The 20910-nt window shown below is 43.4% G+C and overlaps 2 protein-coding genes and 1 long non-coding RNA gene across 12 annotated transcripts in view; 1 reads left to right on the top strand and 2 right to left on the bottom strand.

The window, feature by feature from the left end:
- Positions 1-20910, bottom strand: part of LOC147011753 (uncharacterized) — a 132415-nt gene that overhangs the window by 38084 nt on the left and 73421 nt on the right. Inside the window, exon 5 of one of the 8 annotated variants that reach the window (XR_015052024.1) lies at positions 12663-14476. The exons of the other annotated variants lie outside the window; for them this stretch is intronic. This is a non-coding gene — a long non-coding RNA (uncharacterized LOC147011753). Of the gene's footprint in view, positions 1-12662; positions 14477-20910 lie in introns of those variants that run through there. 8 annotated transcript variants of the gene reach the window in all.
- Positions 1-20910, top strand: part of MDGA1 (MAM domain containing glycosylphosphatidylinositol anchor 1) — a 369996-nt gene that overhangs the window by 329080 nt on the left and 20006 nt on the right. For all 3 annotated transcript variants that reach the window (XM_085858359.1, XM_085858360.1, XM_085858361.1), the window contains one exon: positions 19026-19165. In XM_085858359.1, the coding sequence (XP_085714485.1) occupies positions 19026-19165 (140 nt within the window). The remainder of the gene's footprint in view (positions 1-19025; positions 19166-20910) is intronic.
- On the bottom strand, positions 421-5739 carry LOC147011755 (uncharacterized). The gene is made up of 2 exons (XM_085856496.1): positions 2651-5739; positions 421-2553 (listed from the first exon to the last, which is right to left on the bottom strand). Exons 1-2 carry the CDS (start codon positions 2702-2704, stop codon positions 1378-1380), a joined length of 1230 nt encoding a protein of 409 aa, XP_085712622.1. The 5' UTR covers positions 2705-5739; the 3' UTR covers positions 421-1377.

Raw genomic sequence — 20910 nt, 5'->3', positions numbered from 1 at the left:
CTGATGAATTACATAAACCAATATTCACAAAGTTTCAGAGAAGGAAAGTTTATTCCAAGGAAGTTGATTATATCTGGTCTGCTGATTTGATTGAACTCAATAATGATAAGGGGTACAAGTATGCTTTAACCGTTATTGATTTGAGGAGTAGATATGCGTGGGTTGTCCCTTTAAAAAACAAAACAGGTAATACTCTTATGTTAGCTTTTCAACAGATATTTAATAAAAGTAAGAGAAAACCTAAGAAATTGTGGACTGATGAGGGTAGAGAGTTTTATAACAAGACATTTATGAATTTTCTAAAAAATAACAGTATTACATTATACAGTACCTTTAATGAAGGGAAGGCAGTTGTTGTTGAACGTTTTAATCGTACCTTAAAAGAGAGACTATATAAAAAATTCACACAACTCAGTTCACAACAATGGTCATCTTTTATTCAGGATATTGTGGATAAGTATAATGACACGATTCACACGTCAACGAATATGAAGCCATCAGAAACATTTACAAAATTAAAATATGAAAAAGAGATTAATGTCAGAAAACCTAAGTTCAAAGTTGGTGATATCGTAAGAATATATAGGTGGAAATCTCATTTTGAAAAGGGTTTTACTGAACGATGGACGAAAGAACTTTTTAAAATTGTTGATGTAATAGATACAGTTCCTTGGACTTATAAAATATATGATTTGGAAGGGGAAGAGATTTTAGGTTCATTTTATTCACAGGAATTACAAAAGACAAAACTAAGCAGATAATACACCTTTGTGGACACTCGAGGGCCAAGTCCGAGGTGTATAACAGTATATAATGTGTGTCAAGGGGGACGTTCTTAGATCTGTGAACCCCAAACACAGAATCCTCAACTGAATAGTCAAGGCTTAACTTTTGTTTGTGTGTGTGTGTGTGTGTGCAATGGGAGCAATAGGTTGGCGCTTCACTCCCTCCTACTATACACCGTTGTGGACACTCGAGGGCCAAGTCCGAGGTGTATAACAGTATATAATGTGTGTCAAGGGGTGGACGTTCTTACATCTGTGAACCCCAAACACAGAATCCTCAACTGAATAGTCAAGGCTTAACTTTTGTTTGTTGATGTGTATGTGTGTGTGTGTCCCAACCCTCACATTCAAAATCTCAACCCCAACCCTCACATTCAAAATCTCAACCCCAACTCAATCCTCGCCCAACACAATGTCTTTTTCAAAATGAGATTTCCACCTATATATATATATTTTTACGTTTTTTTTTTCTTCTTCCAATTCTGTCTTTTAAGGCTTTCAGGTTTGATGACGTAAAAAGGGGGAGTAAGCCTGCACTTTCTTCCCAGAACTTTCTTGATCTTGCTCCCATCAAGCACCATCCGACAAAGAACTACATCGATAGGTTTAGATCCCAAAGAGTGATAGCAACTCCAAAAGTCTCCAAAATATAAATAAATAAAATAATAATAATAATAAATAAATAAATAAATAAATAAAAGCCCCAAAAAAGTTTCAAGTGTCCAACATAAACCCAACTTTCCAAGTCTTCAAGGTATAACCACATTCCCGTTGAGTTTCCAAGATATGTATCACATTGTGAGTTATCAATCCAGAACCCACATTTCAAGTATTCAAAGTAAAACCAACTTACAAAGTCTCTTAAGGATAACTCATTTACTGATTTTTTCAAAATTTGTGAGTCTCCAAGGTAGGACCCATATTTAGAACCATCTTGGCAGAACCCTTTTCCTGAGTCTCCAAGGTAGTTATTTAAACCATCAAGGCAGAACTCATTTACTGATTTTTTCAAAATTTGTGAGTCTCCAAGGTAGGCCCCATATTTAGAACCATCTTGGCAGAACCCTTTTCCTGAGTCTCCAAGGTAGTTATTTAAACCATCAAGGCAGAACTCATTTACTGATTTTTTCAAAATTTGTGAGTCTCCAAGGTAGGCCCCATATTTAGAACCATCTTGGCAGAACCCGTTTCCTGAGTCTCCAAGGTAGTTATTTAAACCATCAAGGCAGAACTCATTTACTGATTTTTTCAAAATTTGTGAGTCTCCAAGGTAGGCCCCATATTTAGAACCATCTTGGCAGAACCCTTTTCCTGAGTCTCCAAGGTAGTTATTTAAACCATCAAGGCAGAACTCATTTACTGATTTTTTCAAAATTTGTGAGTCTCCAAGGTAGGCCCCATATTTAGAACCATCTTGGCAGAACCCTTTTCCTGAGTCTCCAAGGTAGTTATTTAAACCATCAAGGCAGAACTCATTTCTTGATTTTTTCAAAATTTGTGAGTCTCCAAGGTAAAACTTGTATTCTGGCTCATCAAGGTATAACTTGTTCAGTGGGTATTGTCTTGATAACTCACAATGAGTACTATTGCTGTAAAACTCTTTTTCAGGATTTTGCTGGTCTCCAAGGTATAACTCTTTGGTTGGGTCATCAAGGACGAACTCGTTCTGTGGGTCTTGGTCGCTCATAAGGTCTTCAACCAAGCCAACAATTTCGCCCCAAGTTATAGCAAAAGCAGTATTTTCATTTCGTATTTCAGACACAATTTCCTGTGAGAGAAAATAATAATGTATTAATTAAGTTATTTAATTATTAAATGAGTATGCTTCAATCAAAGTTTGAAAATAGGAAAATAAAAAATCTTACCTCAATAGATAAGAGGTTTGAATCCAGTTCATCAACTTGAAGGTTTAGTTCCATAGAAGACAGAGAGTTCCAAGGAACACCAAAGTCATCCCACTCAAGGTCTTCAACCAAGCCAACAATTTCCCCCAAGTTGTAGCAAAAGCAGTATTTTCATTTCGTATTTCAGACACAATTTCCTGTGAGAGAAAATAATAATGTATTAATTAAGTTATTTAATTATTAAATGAGTATGCTTCAATCAAAGTTTGAAAATAGGAAAATAAAAAATCTTACCTCAATAGATAAGAGGTTTGAATCCAGTTCATCAACTTGAAGGTTTAGTTCCATAGAAGACAGAGAGTTCGAGACAAGCACACAAAACACCATTGCCAGCAAAAACAAATGTTTAAAATGGAGCCTGGGTTTGAAGCTTTTATAGAGAAAGACTGGTGGGTGTGGTTTCCTTTGGAAATTCCCTGGGCAAGCCTTGGCAAGCCTTCATTGGGAAATTTTTCAAAACCATAACATCCTGTAATTTTCTAGTGATTTCTTTGTGAGTCAGAGATGAACTGGAAATGATGTAAGAGTGGGCGGGGCTTAGCAAAAGTAGGCGGAGCTTAGGAAAAGTGGGCGTGGCTTAGAAAAAATACCTTATGAAAAGTGGGCGGAGCTTAGCAAAAGTGGGCGGGGCTTAGGAAAAGTGGGCGGGGCTTATTGAATACCTTGTGGAAAGTGGGCGGGCTTTATTGAATACCTTGTGGAAAGTGGGCGGGGCTTAACAAAAGTGGGCGGGGCTTAAAGAAAAGTGGGCGGGGCTTAACAAAAAATAACCTGTGGCTCAGGAGGTGGTCAAACAAGAGCATTAAGAGAAGTTTATCATTTCGTAATGGCACAAATGGGGTATCTTAAAAAATATAAAGATTCAAATGTTTTGTTTGTCAATATTTTAGATGGGGATTATTGTGCAAAGAAAATTAAACTATTGAAGGAATTTGAGAATGAACAAATCTTTATAGGTTCAATGAGTGAGCTGTTCAACCCCCAGGTGTTCAATTCAATGAGGTTCAACCTCCAAGTTAAAAGGGGAGACAAATAAATATACCTTGGGATAAAAAGGGGATTTATTTTTAGGGAAAAAAATTATGAATCGCTGAAAATCCCCCATTCATTTACATGGGGAAAAGTGAGCCAGAATCAGTATTCTTACCCTACTCACATTCACACACATATTTGTCTGCTCTGAAAAACCAGCCTCTGGAAAACCATCTCTTCCTTTGTGTCGATGACTCCACATTGTATCGCACAGTACCCAATCCCACTGACAGGCAAACAGCAGCTGCGTCACTCTCTGCTGATCTGGAATTGATTAGATGTTGCTCTGATAAATGGAACATGTCTTTCAATCCTGGCAAATCTCAGTCTCACCCTGTCACTATAGAGGGATCATTAAAACTAATCCGCCTTGATATTTCCATGGTCAGCCATTGGAATGCACTGCTGTGAAAAAGTCTGAAGACATTTTGCTTTTTTTTACTCTTGTGCATAATGAAAAGAAAGCTTTGTGTTCAATGCAAGTATACCTTTATGAAAAAGAAAATATTGTTCAAATGACTAGATTTATATTCAGTCTACATTGATATAAACTCATTGGGAATATGTCCACCCTTTTCCTTCAAACCATTGAAATTATTCCAGGGACACTTTCAAATAATTTTGTTAAAACTCTTGTGGAATGGTGTTTCACGCTTCCTTCAAGACCTTCCAAAGATCACTTAAGTTGCTGGAATTCTTTTTGAATTGCAAAATAGAATTTTCAAATATATTTTGTTATTCTGTCTTTGTTTGTCTGTCAATCGCCTACGGGTCACAGTTTTAAACTGATCTTCACGAAACTTCACCAGATGGTAGAGTTTGGCAAAAGCAAGAAGCCTGTTGTTTTTGAGGTCAAAAGGTAAATATAGGTCAAAGGTCAATAAATTTGTTTAATTTCTAAAATCTTCAATTTTCATCTGATTGTCCAGAAATTTGAACAGAATTTTCATATCAGCTTACTGAGTTGAACCACCAATTATTTTTGAGGTCAAAATTGGCCAAAAGGTCAACATAGGCCATATGTCAACAACTATTTTGGTGAAGATCAAGATCCGGACTATCAGTGGGATACAAAATGTAAAATGTTCAGCCTGGTGGAGGTATGTGCACCACCAAGAGTTATACTTTTGTTTTTCCTTTCCTCTCCTCTGGTCTGGCTCCCTCTTTTCTCTCAGCCTTCTGACACTCCCCAGCTCCTCCAGGATGCAAGCATTCTTCCAGTAATCCCTGCCCAGTTAAACTTCCCAAATCCTGCACACTTTCCATCCACCCCTGCTCTCTTTTGTTCCTCTTCTCTCCCATTTGTGGAATTGCCTTCCAAAAATAGATAAATCGCACTCTTCCCACCAAAGCTTCAAGCAAGTAGTGCACCGTCATCTCATGTCTTCCCCCATCCAGATGTATAATCTCATCTACACCCAATAACCCTTCCTAATCCAACCCTCTTTATTGCAGGTTACTGTGTTTCCTCTCTCTTCTCTCCTCTTTTGCTGTGTTGTTCTTTCCCTTGCTTTTTATGCCATACTGTGGCTCCACTACTCCATTGCCAGCATGTTGCATTTTTATCTCTGCCACTGAGGGTGTATAGAGGTTATGTATTCACACCAGTTTGTCTGTCTGTCTGTGAGCAGGATATCTCAAAAAGTTATGGACGGATTCAGATGAAACTTGCTGGACATGTTGGGTGTGTAACGATGACAAAATGATTAGTTTTTCGTGAAGATTAGTTTTTTATCCGCATCCGGATACTATGAATTTTTAAGTGATTCGTTAAATTGAGAGATATGGCCAAAAACAATATATAGCAAAAATGTTGTGGACGGATTATGACAAAACCTGGTGGATAAGTTGGGTCGGTGACAAGAACAAGCCAATTAGATTTTGGTTCAGGTACACATACGGAATGAAAACGTAAACTGTTCAGCCTGGTGGAAGGAGGTATGCGCTCTACCAAGTGCCATTCTAGTGAATCTCTGTATCCTTGTGCTTACACAATCCTCGATCTTGTTAAAAAATTAAATACATGTAAATTTATGATCATTTTCAGACATTTTTGTTCTTGAAAATAAATTTGATAGGTGTTCCAAGTTTCACGTGTTCAGCGTATCATCATGATGCAAAGATTTCTCCAGTCAAAAGAATAATAGATCGACTTGGGGCAACCTTCTCAATAACTCATGCACGTCCTGAAAACGGTCTAATAATGTTGCAGCTCTTTAAATCCGCTTCCATGCACTACTGCCTCAGGCACTATTAGCATCCTACTTTTTCATTTCATAACCATTCATAATTTTATTGTTTGTTTTCCTCGATGGCAGTGGTCAGGCATATTCCTTTGACTCTTGTTCAAGAAGCCATTTTTGTTACTTCAGATCAAAACCTTATTGAATCTTCGTTTCAATCTGCTTGTTATTCGGCTTGACTTCTTATGACCCTTTGGCTCAAAAATCAATGGAAATGTATCCGAGCTGCTTGGAGAAGAGAAAAAAATTATTGAATGGTTCTAAACATTATTCTCTGCCTTGTGTGGAGCCTGGCACTGCATTGCATGCCAAAGATATAAATGTGTGTAGCTTATTGATTCATCTGTGGCCAATAACGATGAAATGCAGATAAAATCAAATGTGAAAAGGCCATTCGACCCATATCATCTTCATCTTGGTAACAATGCAACATGCCATGTAAACAAAGGAATGGACAGATTTTTGTGCTTGTTGGTGCCTTTTCTTTTTCTTATTACAATACAATATGAGTAACTGAACGGCTCTTCCACCAATTATAATTATTGCGAAATTTCAAATGTAGATCAAAAGAACCCAACAGAACACTTCCAGGAGTCATCAGAGATCAATACAAGAAACAAATCTTCAGCTTGAAGCTGTCTGCATGGGCTCAACGGCAACCCTAAAGAGTGCCACAGAAACGAAGTTCCCAAAATTGGTTGACAAATCAATTTGGTGTATCCTGTGTGTAAACTGTTCCATTTTTGCTTGATCCACCAATGAGTTTCCCCATTTACTGTTGAGCACACACTCGTTATATTCGATTGTTAAAATAGGCGTACAATTAACAAACCCTGAGGCTGCGAAATTCATTTGATGTCACTCAAATGTGTTTGTGGCTCCGTGATTGGATATTAAGCACATATGACCGCATATGATGTATGTGTTCCGGCCAATTGTGGGCAAAATACAGTATGCCTGCCTCCACATAAGTTATTTGGAACTTCCCTAAAGTTACATATTCTGCTTTATATTTCATTTTTTTGACATGTATATGTATATTGAAAATGTCATGAATAATTATCAGATCTAGTAATTCCATGTGTTTGAAACAAGATTATCATTTCATTTTTCAATCGACAAAATAAGCAACTGGTCATCCACCTATAACATCTTCTCATGCAAGAAAGATCAATTTCCACACTTTATCCCTCCATAAGTTACTATACTACTACTACTACGACTATGACTACAACTACTCGTTTAACGACCATTTTGCCATATTAAGGGGTCGGTCAGATCATAAGGAACAGCAAGCAAATACCCCAATTTATTTCTGTGCGCAACTTCTGGGAAAACTTGTCACGTACCCAACTCATTCACCAAGGTTTGTCCGAATCTGTCCATAACTGTTTGAGATGGCGTGCTATACATCGATGTTGGTCCTATCTCTCAATTGTGAAGTATCACTTTTAAAATGTAAAACGTCTCGTATCCGGATCCAGATATCCACCAAAATCGAATCAATTTGTCCTTGTCACATGCCCAATCACCAAGTTTTGCCCGAATCCCTCCATAACTTGTTGAGATATCTTGCTCACAAACAGACAAACAGGGTTGAAAATGTAACCTGTTTGGTGGGGGATGTAATCACCATAATATTGTTGCGAATTCGCGCCCGCCGGCGTGCGAGCGGCCACGTAACTCGAATTGCGGCACGTCGCCCACCGGACGGACGATTCCGTCGTGACCCTCTCGGACTAACGCCGGGAACTAGTCACGGGTGGGCCTTACGGCCTCACCACGATCGTGCCAATCGGCCCCCCGCGTGGGATAGGGCTGTTTCTCCAAATTCGACCCACCTAAGTACCCACACGGAGGGTAGACCGGGCGATCGCACCTCGCCGCAGGTCGACTTCGGACACGGGCCACTTTAAGCGACCCGTTCCGTACTATCGGGATAACCGAGTGGTGTTATCGTCAACCTCGACGGTTCCGATTAATTATCGGGCGTATTTAGCCCACTACCAACCCTTTACGTGAAGCAAGATGTAGATTCAATTAAAGAAAAGACGAAGCGAAACGGGAAAAACAGTTCAACATAAGGCACATTTATTCCGCGGCACACGGATAGCACACATATACAATTACAACAATTATGCACCAAAAGCAAATGTAACAAAATAAACACAACAATGCAGATCTACGACCGACTAAGCGAGCACACGGCAACACTTACACAGTTTTACTTTACACACGGCGCCGACAACACATATAATCAAAAGCAAAAGAAAAGGGGCCACCCTCAAATACAAGGGGGCAGACGGGGCCTGGGGCGCGAGACCGCGTGGAGCCTACCCGTCTTGTGATGAGCCGCAAATGCCGTGGCGGTGCCCCGACTCCGCGCTACTCCGCGGGTTTCGTTGGCACTGATTGGAATGGGGTGGGAACGGGGCCCCCTTTTTCGCACTATCTCAGCGCGGGGGGGAAAAGGGGGGAATTGTTGATGCTCTGGGGAAAGAGGATAGCTGGCTTGCTTGGGTCCCGCGACGAGCGACTCCATCGCGACCTCGACCGCGTTCCCGGCTTCCCCTCTTTGCAGCTCCCCGACAGACTCCGAACCCCGACAGACTGACTCTCCTCCAGACCCGTCTTGACTGCTGCTGCCACACTCCGCCGCCGCCACACTCTGCCGCCGCCACACCTCTCCAACTCGCCCGAGCCCAAAACAAAACTGACTGAATTCGCCCCGCGCTCGGCGCTTTATAGTACGGCAGGAGAATCCATATGCAAATTTCCGGATCAGGATGGGCTCGGGGGCGGAGCCACGCTCGTCCATTGGACGGAGGAAAAGTGGGCGTGAACCTCCCCTGATCCTCGAATTTGCATATATCGATTCTACTCCGACGCGCCTGGAGGCGGGGCCAAACCGCCCCGCGCTTAATGATTGGAGGGATCGGAAGTGGGCGTGTATCATTCCTGATCCGACTTTTCCTCGGAAAGGCCGCTTTTTGCACCCGCGGCTCAGCGCGCATCCCGCACGAGGCCAGGACAGCCTGACGCTCGGTGCCCACAAGCGGTGCGGGAATGGCGGTAGAAGGAGGAGAGGTGAAGGTGGTGGAGGGTCTAAAGTGGCGGTCCCTGGCCACGGTGACGCTTGGAATGGCGGTGATGCGATGGTTGCGAGAGCGAGTTGCGAAGGTAAAGGTCGTGGCTGTTGGCGTTGTTGTTGTTGTTGTGAAGCGGCGTTGCGGTTGGTGGTTGTTGTGTGATGGCGGTTGAGACGTGGTTGGTTCAAAATAAAGATAGAACAGAAAAACGGCTATCTTAAAGGGTCGCAGCCCGAATGAATCACATTTATTCCCTCTAAACAACGGGTTTGGGCTAACTACACATGTACTTACAGAGATATCTCACCTACCTGACCTGAATGGTGGTTTGCGAATTTCCTCAACCACAACAATATATATTTTTTGAATATTTGCTTGAAGTTGATGGTACTATCTCAATAACATCGTTTTAAATTTATCTGAGATATTTTTGACCCCCTGTTAACTTGATCCACCAATGATTTGTATACAAATACTATCCTGTTAACAATATGCACCAGGCTTTGTATGATGATTATACAGCACTGATCAGTCCAAGGATGAGAATATGGGTGATGCTTAAAATGATGAGAGCTAAAGTGGTAGCAGCATGACAGTACAATAAAGGCCACTTTGATTGGACCTCAAAATGACCTGATGATAACCCACAGTGCCAAGTAGAGGGTGAGTGCTGACTGAATTATGAATTACCTAATTATACAATAGATATGGAACTTTTGTCTGCCTTACCCTCAAGCCCTAATCTCATCCTAAGATGAATAAACTAGGGATGGTTTAAAATTTCAGGATTTAATGTCAAAGTAAAATATTATCGCTCATTATTGTATCAGGTTATGAGTCTCCTTATGCCTACTGGGCTGTTAAAGGGGTTCACAGAGTTTTATGGTTTCCTTAAAAAGGGGTTCACAGGGTATCCTTTAAAAAGACCCCAAATCACAGGATTTTAATCCACCGTGACTCCCTCCACAACATTATCCTTTGGTGCAATCTGCATTCCCTTATTTTTGTTAGTCCTTTTTTTTTAAATTCAGAAGTCAAGGCTCATGGAAGAACAGTATGATAAAGTGCATGGTTGACAAACTCATGTCAAAACACATGGCAGGGGAAATACAATACGCACGAGCAACTTACGATGAAAATTTGATCAAGAAAACCTAATTTTATTGGTTTTAGTTGTGGGGAGTTGGGGGACGGACGTCCTTTTTAGTTTCAATATATTAGTGTGGCAATTTCTACCTTAAAATAATTAATTTTGTGTCAAGTGAAAGTTCCCCTTTGGCTGTCCAATACGAGAGTCGTCGATCTAGATTCAAAATTAAAATTTGGTGTATTAACGTTTAATGTGCAGTCATTGTCAATAATTACATTCTTTTATTCACCTGAATGTTTTAATTGAGATCACTTTCATTCATTCGTGAGAACATTGTACAAACTTGTGTAAATATACAATTGTTGTGATATGATGAATAGCCTGTGAGCCACTCATTGCCACCTTTTTATACATGATGTCTTTACTTTGCTCCCTTTCAGCTCACTGATGGCTTGGTTGCTTCTTCTATGGTCCATTGCACCCATTTAGTGAGGCTTTGAGTCCTGATGGCATATTATAAATGTTTACTCCTTGTATGAGAAAGGAGCTGCTCAGACAAGTGGCTTCATAATCAGCCACATGCTCTTTCTTGGTAAGACAAAGTTATACACTGCCCTCTAAAGTCTGATGTTGGCTTAACGGTTAAGTAGCCTAGCTTAAGATCTTAGGGTGTTGAGTTTGAGCCCGTTTGTCATTGAAATAACACCAGGTGGGGTTGACTCAGCCTGTCATCCTTCTGAGATGGGTGAAATGAGTACCAGTGTGCTGGTAAGAGGGCACAGCATCAGTGGCACAGGCGTGCTCCCAGAAAATGATGCAACCAGCAGCCACAGGATGTTAGCCATAGCAAGCCACTGCCCTCTAAGGCTGTGTACATGCCGCCTTGTCATGCTCTACTATTCTGCAACTTTTTGGTGTCCCTCAGCTTCTCTAAAATGCCTAATGCGAGGGGTTGGCCTCACCACCATGGACCAAGAAAATGGTGGTTTAAGGTTAGTCTGAAGTCAGATTTTAAGTGAGACTGTTGAAAGGTTTTGAAATCTGATTTAACTTCAAAGTCCAGGCTTTACCACTCACATCCACTCTTGTTCTTCTTGGCCTCCTGTTTGTGGTACTGCTTCCTGGAGATTGTTCACACACACTTTGCTCCAGGGTTTTCAAGCAGGCAGTGCATCACCATCTCATGTTGTCCCCCATCCCTACTAGTAAGCTTTTTTTTAATCCCTATTAGGCCTACCTCACTCAACACTCTTACTTGCAGATTACTGTTTCCTCCCCTCCTCTTTTTCCTGTTCATTCTTTGTTTTGTCTTTGTTTGTTTGTACATGGCCATATTTGATATATGGTGTCAGCTCGTGTTAGCTCGCTCTTCCATGAGCTTTTATATTGTAGGGAAAAGAAAATGGTGACTTTTCTGTGGAAGCATTCAGAAACGAAGGGTACCATCGTGTCTGAATTGTAAGGTTTGTGGAAAGAAGTTTGATTGCTGTCATTAGGGATTTCCCTCTAGACTGAGATAGGAAAACTTTAGGCCACAATTCCATCACCAAACGCTTCAGTGTACCCAGCCTTAGAAGATGGACAAGACAGCTACCTTTGGAAGGGAATAGATATCCAAAAGAAATACTGAACATGGAATGAAAGTAATCTTGTTCTTATCTTTAATCGTGCGTGCACACTCTCAGGTGGCCTGTCTGCAGCAGCAGGCATTGCGGTGTGTTTGCTGCTCGTCTTCTCACACACGGCACACACATTAGCCAAAGCACTGGGTATTACCACCGTGTCTACCCACAGGCCTTGGGAGCTTACTTTGAATCGTCGGTGCAAAACAAAAAGAAGATCACCTCGAGGCCAAGACGTCTATGTGAAGAATGTGAAATGGACCATTACTTGAAAACCGAGCCCGGCATGGGGGAGTGCCATGTTTTAGCCACTGCCCATATCCGCCACGTTTGTTTCATTCCTGAATATTGTACGAGCAAAATACCTATCTAAAGCATGCAGTGTCAAAAAAACTCCATCAGCATCCTAAACATAGATAACTGTACCTGCTGTTTCACCTGTCATGTGGTCTATTTCACAATTGTTGTTTTATTGTCTTTCACTAACTCGCTTCCATAATTCCATGATTCAAACTATTTGTGTGGCAATTGGAACACATTATACTGTTTGTTGTGGAGCCCTTTGAACTATTTGATGAATGCAATTTTGTCACATGTGAGAGGTGTTTGCATCCACTTCCCACGATATTATCTCAGGTCCTGTTTGTGTTTTGAGTACAAGAAAGTGGTTTTGTTTCAAATTCACATGTCACTACCTAGCAGGACCTTGCCTTGCCGAAGGCTCTTATTTATCAGTGGCAGAGCTGGTCTCGCACGGTATGCATGCAGGGGTCGGTGCCAGGAATAATTGGTAGCATCCTGTCCATATGATATATATATATATATATATATATATATATATATATATATATATATATATATATATATATATATATATGGTGATGATAGTTGATGATCAGATCTTATTATGGTGTGCCCATTGTCTATGCTCTACCCTCCACAGAAAAGGATTTTAAGTGTAAGAACCAGTGTGGAAAGGACATTTTCTTATGTTTCTTTATTTATTTTTTTCCCCACATTATTTTACAAATACCCAATCCATTATGTTGTTTTTGCATCCTGCTACACACTCAACCATATTAGTTTCCCCTTTCAATTTCTGTTGATGTTATGGCTTCTCAATGTGCCTGAGGTCATTCCCTAAAATAGTATCCATATCTTTGTATAAAATTACTCTCCATATCTTTGAATAAAAATATTATCCACATATATATTGTGGAGCTGGGCATCGGCGGCGAGTACGACCGCGAAGTGGAGCAGTAGAGTCGGCTCCACCGAACACCTGGAATTTAGATCATGATCATGTTCCTCGGCGGAGAATTCCGAAAGGCACGGGTCCCTTACAGGACCGTGAATCGCCAATAATTCGGCCATGTGGAATAGGGTGAATTGCCAACTTCAATGTACCTAAGTATCCACGTGGCAAAGCTACCGGGGAATTCACACCCTCGGTGTGAATTCACCCTATTCACCGAGGTAGGCCTCGAGCGGAACGAGCCGTTATCGTGCTCGAACCGTGCGTAACCCGAGCGGATGGTTACCAAGACCCGTCGGTCCAAATGCACAATTTACCGTTTCCAAATTTCCCAACATGCACTGTGCTAAGCCAATGAAAGAAACAGAAACGAGCTGATACATTCAACAAAAGGGATATTTATTTACAATAGGCAGGGAGGGGAACACAGAAGAGCAGAGTTATCCGACTATAAGAAATGCAGTCAATGTACAAGCAAAAGCATTTATACAGTTGCTACTTAAAGACAGGCCCACACACACACACACACACACACACACACACACACACACACACACACACACACACACACACACACACACACACACACACACACACACACACACACACACACACACACACACACACGGACCCCGTCGGGTCTTTATTGAAGGCTTCCAGCCTGAGGACAGGTGAGATGGAGACCAGAGCCTGTGCTTGGACCTGTCCACCTCGTGTGGTCTTCGACAATCCGGCTCGGCGGGACTCGAACCCGCAACATGATGCTGCTCCAAGCACTAGGTACCACGCTCTCCAACCGGCCATGCACCAATCAACCAAGACCAAGGAGATCAGAGGTGACGATGATCCAGGACCAGACGAACCAGCCAGCCGGCGGGACTCGAACCCGCAATACGATGATGATGACCACCACGATGACGACGACCACCACGACCACCCTACGACCCAGCCTGGCGTTACTTTTTATTCCTTTTTCCTCCGGGGTGAGCAAATCGCCGTCTGAGGTGCTCTCCACCCTCATTGGACGGGGCATCGTGGGAAAGTCGCTCTCTGTGGCCATCTCAACCCTCATTGGCTGGCGTGTATGGGAAAGTCGCTCTCTGTGGCCATCTCAACCTCCATTGGCCGGCGTGCCGTGGGAAAGTCGCTCTCTGTGGCCATCTCAACCCTCATTGGCTGGCGTGTCATGGGAAAGTCGCTCTCTGTGGCCATCTCAACCTCCATTGGCCGGCGTGCCATGGTAAAGTCGCTCTCTGTGGCCATCTCAACCCCCATTGGCCAGCGTGCCGTGGGAAAGTCGCTCTCTGTGGCGTGATTGGACAAGGGGCACGCCCCTGCCTTCCTCGGCGGAGTCCCGGTCTGAGGCGATGGAAATCTCTGCCCACGTACATGGCCGAACGCACGTGGGCGATGGCGTCGGTGTGTGAAGTGAAGGAGGTTTGTTGTAAACGAAACTCTGCAGCGCACACATGTAATTCCCGTTAGACACAGGTAGGGGCCCCAAACTATAAACACACACTTACCAATATAACTGTTCTATAACTATAAGGACCTGAATGTTGAGTGCAGTTAGCTTCCAAATTCGTAACAATATTTCTATAAAAATAGTATCCATATATATTTCCATAAAAATAGTATCCATATGTTTGTTTAAAAATAGTATCCATATCTCTGTACAAATATACTATCGATATATTTGTATAAAAATAGTATCCATATTTTTGTATCAAAATAGTATCCATATCTTTATATAAAAATAGTATCTCGATCTTTGTATAAAAATACTATCCATGTCTTTGTATAAAAATATTATCCATATCTTCATATAAAAATAGTATCCATATCTTTGTATAAAAATACTATCCATGTCTTTGTATAAAAAATATTATCCATATCTTTGTATAAAAATAGTATCCATATCTTTGTATAAAATAGTATCCATGTCTTTGTATAAAAATACTGTCCATGTCTTGGTTTTAAAATATTATCCATATCTTTGTATAAAAATACTATCCATACCTTTGTATAAAATAGTATCCATATCTTTGTATAAAAAATAGTATCCATATCCTTGTATAAAATACTCTCCATATTTTTGTATAAAATACTCTCAATGTCCTTAAATAAAAATACTATTCATATCTTTGTATAAAAATACTCTCCTTATCCTTGTACAAAAACAATCTCCAAATTTTCGTGCACAGGCTGTCACACTATTCTGTGAGCAGATTTGTTGTAAACATGAAATGTTTCAAGTCCCAGAGCCTACATGTCAACAAACAAAATCACCAGGTGTAACAAAGGATCCAAATTGTCGTAACCTTCTTATAATATAGTGTGCTGCATTGATCTTTTGTGATACACAGAATGCTGGTTGAGAAAACTTTATAACTTTCTCTATCAGGTCAGGTCAGGTATGGGAGCATGTGCCAGAACAGCGCGTCGCTGCGTCCACTTTCCGCCGGTACTCCAGGGGCCTCCGTCTGGCCATCCCCCAGGCAGATGCCAGGCCCATCCCCATCTCCTTGAGATGATGGTCAACCTGCTGCAACCATGAGGCACGTGGTCGGCCCACTGGCCTCCTCCACTCATGAGACTCCCTCGCTGAGAGAATCTGGTGAGCAGGATCAGCGTCAGGAAAACGAGCCACATGTCCATACAGCCGCAGCTGACGCTCACGGACTATGCAGGTAACAAATCTCATCCGAGTCTCTCTCAGCAACCGCTCGTTGGACACAAAATCCGACCAGCGATAGCCAAGGATTCTCCGAAGAGACCTGGTACCAAAGGAATTAAGTCTCCGTCTCAGATCCTTGGTCAAAGTCCAAGTCTCGCACCCATAGAGCAAGACTGGAAGTACCAAGGACCTGAAGACTCGGACTTTCGTCCTCCCGCACAGGTACCGGCAGCGCCACACCCCATGATCCAGTGAATCCATGACTCCCCAGGCCCGACCCAGACGTCTATTGACCTCCGGCTCACAACCTGCGGAGACATGAATATCACTGCCAAGGTAAGTGAATCTATCCACGACCTCAACATCCTCACCACAAACAGACACAGACAGGGCAGCAGCATCCAAGATGTCACCGAAAGCCTGGATCTTTGTTTTGACCCAAGAAATCCGTAATCCCAACGGCTCCGACTCCTCATTCAGCACCTCGAGGGCCCCCAAGAGGATGTCTAAAGTCTCCGCAAAGATGACTGCATCATCTGCAAAATCAAGGTCTGAGATCTTGACATTGCCAAACGATGCACCGCAACTTGATCTCTCCGACATCCTCCCAAAAATCCAGTCCATACAAGTGCTGAAAAGTGTGGGGGCAAGTACACATCCCTGACGAACTCCAGTAACAACTGGAAATAAGTCAGAGGCGGTACCACCACACTTCACAGCACTCTCAGTACCAGAGTAGAGTTCAGACATCAGATCGATCAGTTTCGGTGGCACCCCACGAAGACCAAGAATCCTCCAGAGGACATCCCGATTCACTGAATCGAACGCTTTACAGAGATCAACATAGGCTGCAAGCAGCCCCTGCCGAAACTCTCGTCTGCGTTCAGTGAGGACACGAAGAGCAAGGATACGGTCAATCGTTGACCTCTTTGGCGTAAAGCCTGACTGCTCTGGACGCTGGTGCTCAAGCAGATGGTGGCGAACCTATCAAGAATTATCCGAGCAAAGACCTTGCCCGGCACTGAGAGCAGCGTCACCCCTCGGTAGTTGTTGCAGTCTTGGCGATCACCCTTCCCTTTCCAGAGAGGGACAACAAGGCCCCTCTTCCAGTCAGTTGGGATGATGCCTGTGTTCCAGGCAGAGCACAAAACTGCATGCAACGACGCGAGTGCAGCATTTCCACCAGCCTTGAGAAGTTCAGCATGGATGCCACAGATCCCTGGAGCTTTGCCCCGTTTCAACTGGTTCACCGCAGCTCGTGTTTCCACAAGCGATGGTGGACCACAGTTGATTCGAGGGTCAGCAACAGGGATTGTAACACCCTTGACGTCCAACTCGACAGCTGGGGGATCAGCCTGGTACAACCGCTCAAAGTAACCGGCCCAGCGGGCCTTCACTTCAGACTCCTCTGTCAAGAGCCTACCACTCTCTGCTCGAACTGCAGTGCTCCGAGGGATGGGCTTGGATGAACGTAATGCGCGAATTCCCCTGTAAGCGGGACGAGAATCACCTGTCCACAGGTGATGCTCTACCCCCTCACAGATTCCTCGCACATAGGCCTCCTTGTCCACCCTCAGTGCACGTACAGTTTTACGCCTCAGCTCCCTGAACAGCTCAGCTCTGCCATTCAGCCTGGCCCTGCGACTCTGGTCAATGGTATCCAGTGTCCCTTGAGAGACAAAATTCTTCTTTGCCCTGCGGTGAACTCCAAGGCATCCACCGGCAACATCAAGGACGGTGGTCTTGAAGGCGCTCCACAACTCTTCAGGACCCCCAAAGCACCCAGACCCCCCAAGTGTCCACTCAGCCTGTTCGCAAACTCCTCAGCTACTCTCTCATCCCTGAGCTTGGCAACATCCAGCCTAGGCTGGGATGGTACCATTCTCCAGGATTTAAGGTGCAGCTTTAGAGTTGCTACAACAAGCCTGTGGTCAGTATTGAGGAACTGAGCACTCCGGTAGACCCTGCAGTTCTGGATCATCCTCCAACGACCGTCAATGAGGACATGGTCAATCTCCTTTGCCACACCGCCAGCGTTGGAATACCAAGTCCAGCGATGAGCTTGCGGGCGCTGAAACCATGAACCAGCCACCCTAAGTCCATGACTTCTTGCAAAGTCAAGGAACTTAGTGCTATTCTGGTTCATAGTTCCTGACCCATGGGGACCAACACACACCTCATAACCATCCCTATCAGTTCCAGTCGATGCATTGAAATCCCCCAAGACTAGAAGTGTATCTCGTCTGGGGCACTGATCAACCACAGACTCGAGTGTGGCGTAGAATGCATCCTTCACGGTAAGATCACTCGCCTCAGTCGGAGCATAAATAGAGACCAGGGAAATGACACCTAAGGAGTGACGAATCCTTAATCTCATAATACGCTCGTTGACCGGTGTTACCTCAATTATCATTGGGGTCAGCTTATTGGACACAGCTACAGCAACTCCTTGGGTATGGTAACCATCAGAGCGACCAGACCAATAGTAGGTGTAACCACCCACCATTATCTCGCCGCAATCCGGTCTCCGAACCTCAGAGAGAGCTGCAATCCCGATGTCCAAACGCTTGAGCTCAGATGATAACAGAGACAGGTGATCATCCTCTCTTAGGGATAGGACATTCCAGGCACCCACCCACCCGAAGGGACCGCCTCAGGTTAACCCAAGGAGACCGCCGTCTGGTGGACGACACCTCAGCACCACTCCGACACACTCTCCCGCAATCTGACCCAGGGATGTTACCCCGTGGTTTCCCTCCTATCAAAGATTGGGGGTCCCGAAGGCTTTGCCCCAATCCCATCATCCGGTGAGCTGCCCTGCGGAGGCAGGCTGCACAAGGAGGTACTCCCACGGAGTGGGTTTTCAGATTTTTTTTGCGTTTTTGCGTTTTGCGGAATGAAGCGTTTTACGGTGGCTGGAGTGCAAATCCTGCCACCAACCTCCTAATAAGAAGTAACCCAACTGCAGGAGGACGTCCGCAGACACAGTTGGGCACTAGATATGGATGGCCGTTGGCTCACAAGGAGCTCCTCCGCCCTTTGACAGGTTTTGTTTTTAATCCTGCTGGGTGTCCATATCCAAACACCCTCCTCACCAGAAAACCTGGTGGGGGAGACGGTTTAGTCGCCGACAACCCGACCATGGAACAGGTTAGTACAGGTTTACATGGTACCTGTAGCAGGTCACAGATCGAACCTGACCTGACCTTATCTCTATCCCACCTGAAAAGGATTTATCCCATTATTTCCCATCTCATTGGCACTTCTTATCTTCTTGTTATCTCATTGACAATTGTTTCACCCTCAATTTCTTTTTTCCACCACACAGCTGTTCCCGTCGGTGTTCTACGTTTACGAGTGCGATCTCTTTCAAGAAGAGATGTGCTTCTGTGGTCATCAGGTCTGCGAGGAGAGGACAGACACTGGCAACCCATCAGCGTGTCCTTCACGCCTCATGGCCCTTTTCGAGTGAGTCTCAAATATATTCTAATTGTCATTCAATGAGCATTAATTACAACGGGAGGTAGTTTGTTAAGAAATGGGCTCAAAACGTAAAGTTAAAAGGACTGAGGAACAACGACGATCATAAACCATTGAGGGAGTCAGTTGGGTCTGAGGGAAGTGGATAGAAGAGGAAGGCTCAAACTGATGCACATTGTTGGATAGGCCTTTACTGATAGGCAGATGTAACGGAGATGAGCCTGGTGTTGGTTTAATGGCTAGGGTGGCTGGCTTGGGATCTTAGGATCCTGAGTTTGAGCTCCTGCTAGTTTTCCCAAGCTCTTCCCCCAATCCATTGGTGATAGGCTGTTGAATTAACACCAGGTGGGGTTGACTCAGCCTGTCATCCTTCCAAGGTTGGTAAAATGAGTACCAGTGGACTGGTAATAGGTGTGTTGCCTCAGCGGCACAGCTGTGCCTTCAGCCAATGATGTTCCCTGCAGCCTTGTGTTGCATATGAAGGAGGAGGAGGTAATGGAGATGCAAAAAGGCTGACTGTTAGCACCTCACATAGATAGCTGCTCAAATGCAAATGAGAAAATGTAAATGTAAGCAAGCAAAAACAAATGTATTTTTTATATATTTTGGGAGGCCTGCATGGATTTTGGGCTTTGCTTCAGAAGAATTATGAAAAATTATTTTGAATTCTCTAAGTACAGTTCTCTTCCATGAAATGCATTAAACCTCTCTCTTCATGTGTATTGCCAAAGCAAAAACATTTCAAACTACAATGGCACTTGGTAGAGTGCATACCACTGCTGGGCTGAACAGGTTGCGTTTTATAACCCCACTGATAGACCGGATCTGCATCCATACCTTAACCAAAATCGAATAGACTTGTTCTTGTCACATACCCAACTCATCCACCAATTTTCGTCTGAATCCATCCACAACGTTTTGAAATAAAAAAACTGTATATTGAAGAATATATGGTGATGAATCACTTTTTTAACATAATAAAATTTTCGGATCTGCATCCGGTATCTGGATGTTCATCAAAATCGAATCAATTAGTCCTTGTCACACACCGAACCTGCCCACCAAGTTTCATCCCAATCCATCCACAACTTTTTGAGATATCCTGCTCACAGACAGACAAACAAACAGGGGTGAAAACATAACCTCCATCCACCTTCCGTAGTGGAGAGAATCGTATTATCCTGATCCGCGTCTTCACAAAAATTGAAACAATTATCCTTGCCAAACAACCAACCTGTCCACCAAGTTTCGTCTGAATCCATCCATAACTTTTTGAGAGATCATGCTATATATTGTTTTTGGCCCCATCTCTCAATGGTGAAGAATCACTTAAATAATTATAGTATTCTGATCTGGATCTTCACCGAAATCTAATCAATTCGTCCTTTTCACACAGCCAACCTGTCCACCAAGTTACGTCTGAATCCAGCCACAACTTTTTGAGATATCCTGCTCACAGACAAATAGACAAACACACAAATGGGTGAAAACATAAACTCCACCCACCTTTGGTGGTGATCAAAGATGATCAAGAAAGGCATAAAGAACAGGATGAGCATGAATTGTAGGGGAGGGGGGCAGGGGTGGTGGTGTGTGGAATGATAGAGGAATTGTGGGATGAGGTTGTGTAAAGCATTTGCTTTGCATCCTCTTCTGTTTCATCATGTTGTACTTTTGTTGCTGTCATATAGTGATCCAATTCCATTCTATTAATGTGTTCCCATCGTGATGGC

Source organism: Eptatretus burgeri, chromosome 15 (assembly GCF_056783735.1).
Source record: "Eptatretus burgeri isolate ZD-2024b chromosome 15, Ebu_testis_v1, whole genome shotgun sequence".
NCBI classification, from domain to species: domain Eukaryota; kingdom Metazoa; phylum Chordata; class Myxini; order Myxiniformes; family Myxinidae; genus Eptatretus; species Eptatretus burgeri.
This window is presented reverse-complemented; position numbering and strand designations above follow the sequence as displayed.

Excerpts from the sequence above, each read along its gene's own strand:
- LOC147011755 (XM_085856496.1), bottom strand. The coding sequence starts at position 2,704 with ATGGAACTAAACCTTCAAGTTGATGAACTGGATTCAAACCTCTTATCT. Across the intron at positions 2,554-2,650 it reads CAAACCTCTTATCTATTGAG|GAAATTGTGTCTGAAATACG; the intron begins GTAAGATTTTTT and ends TTTCTCTCACAG.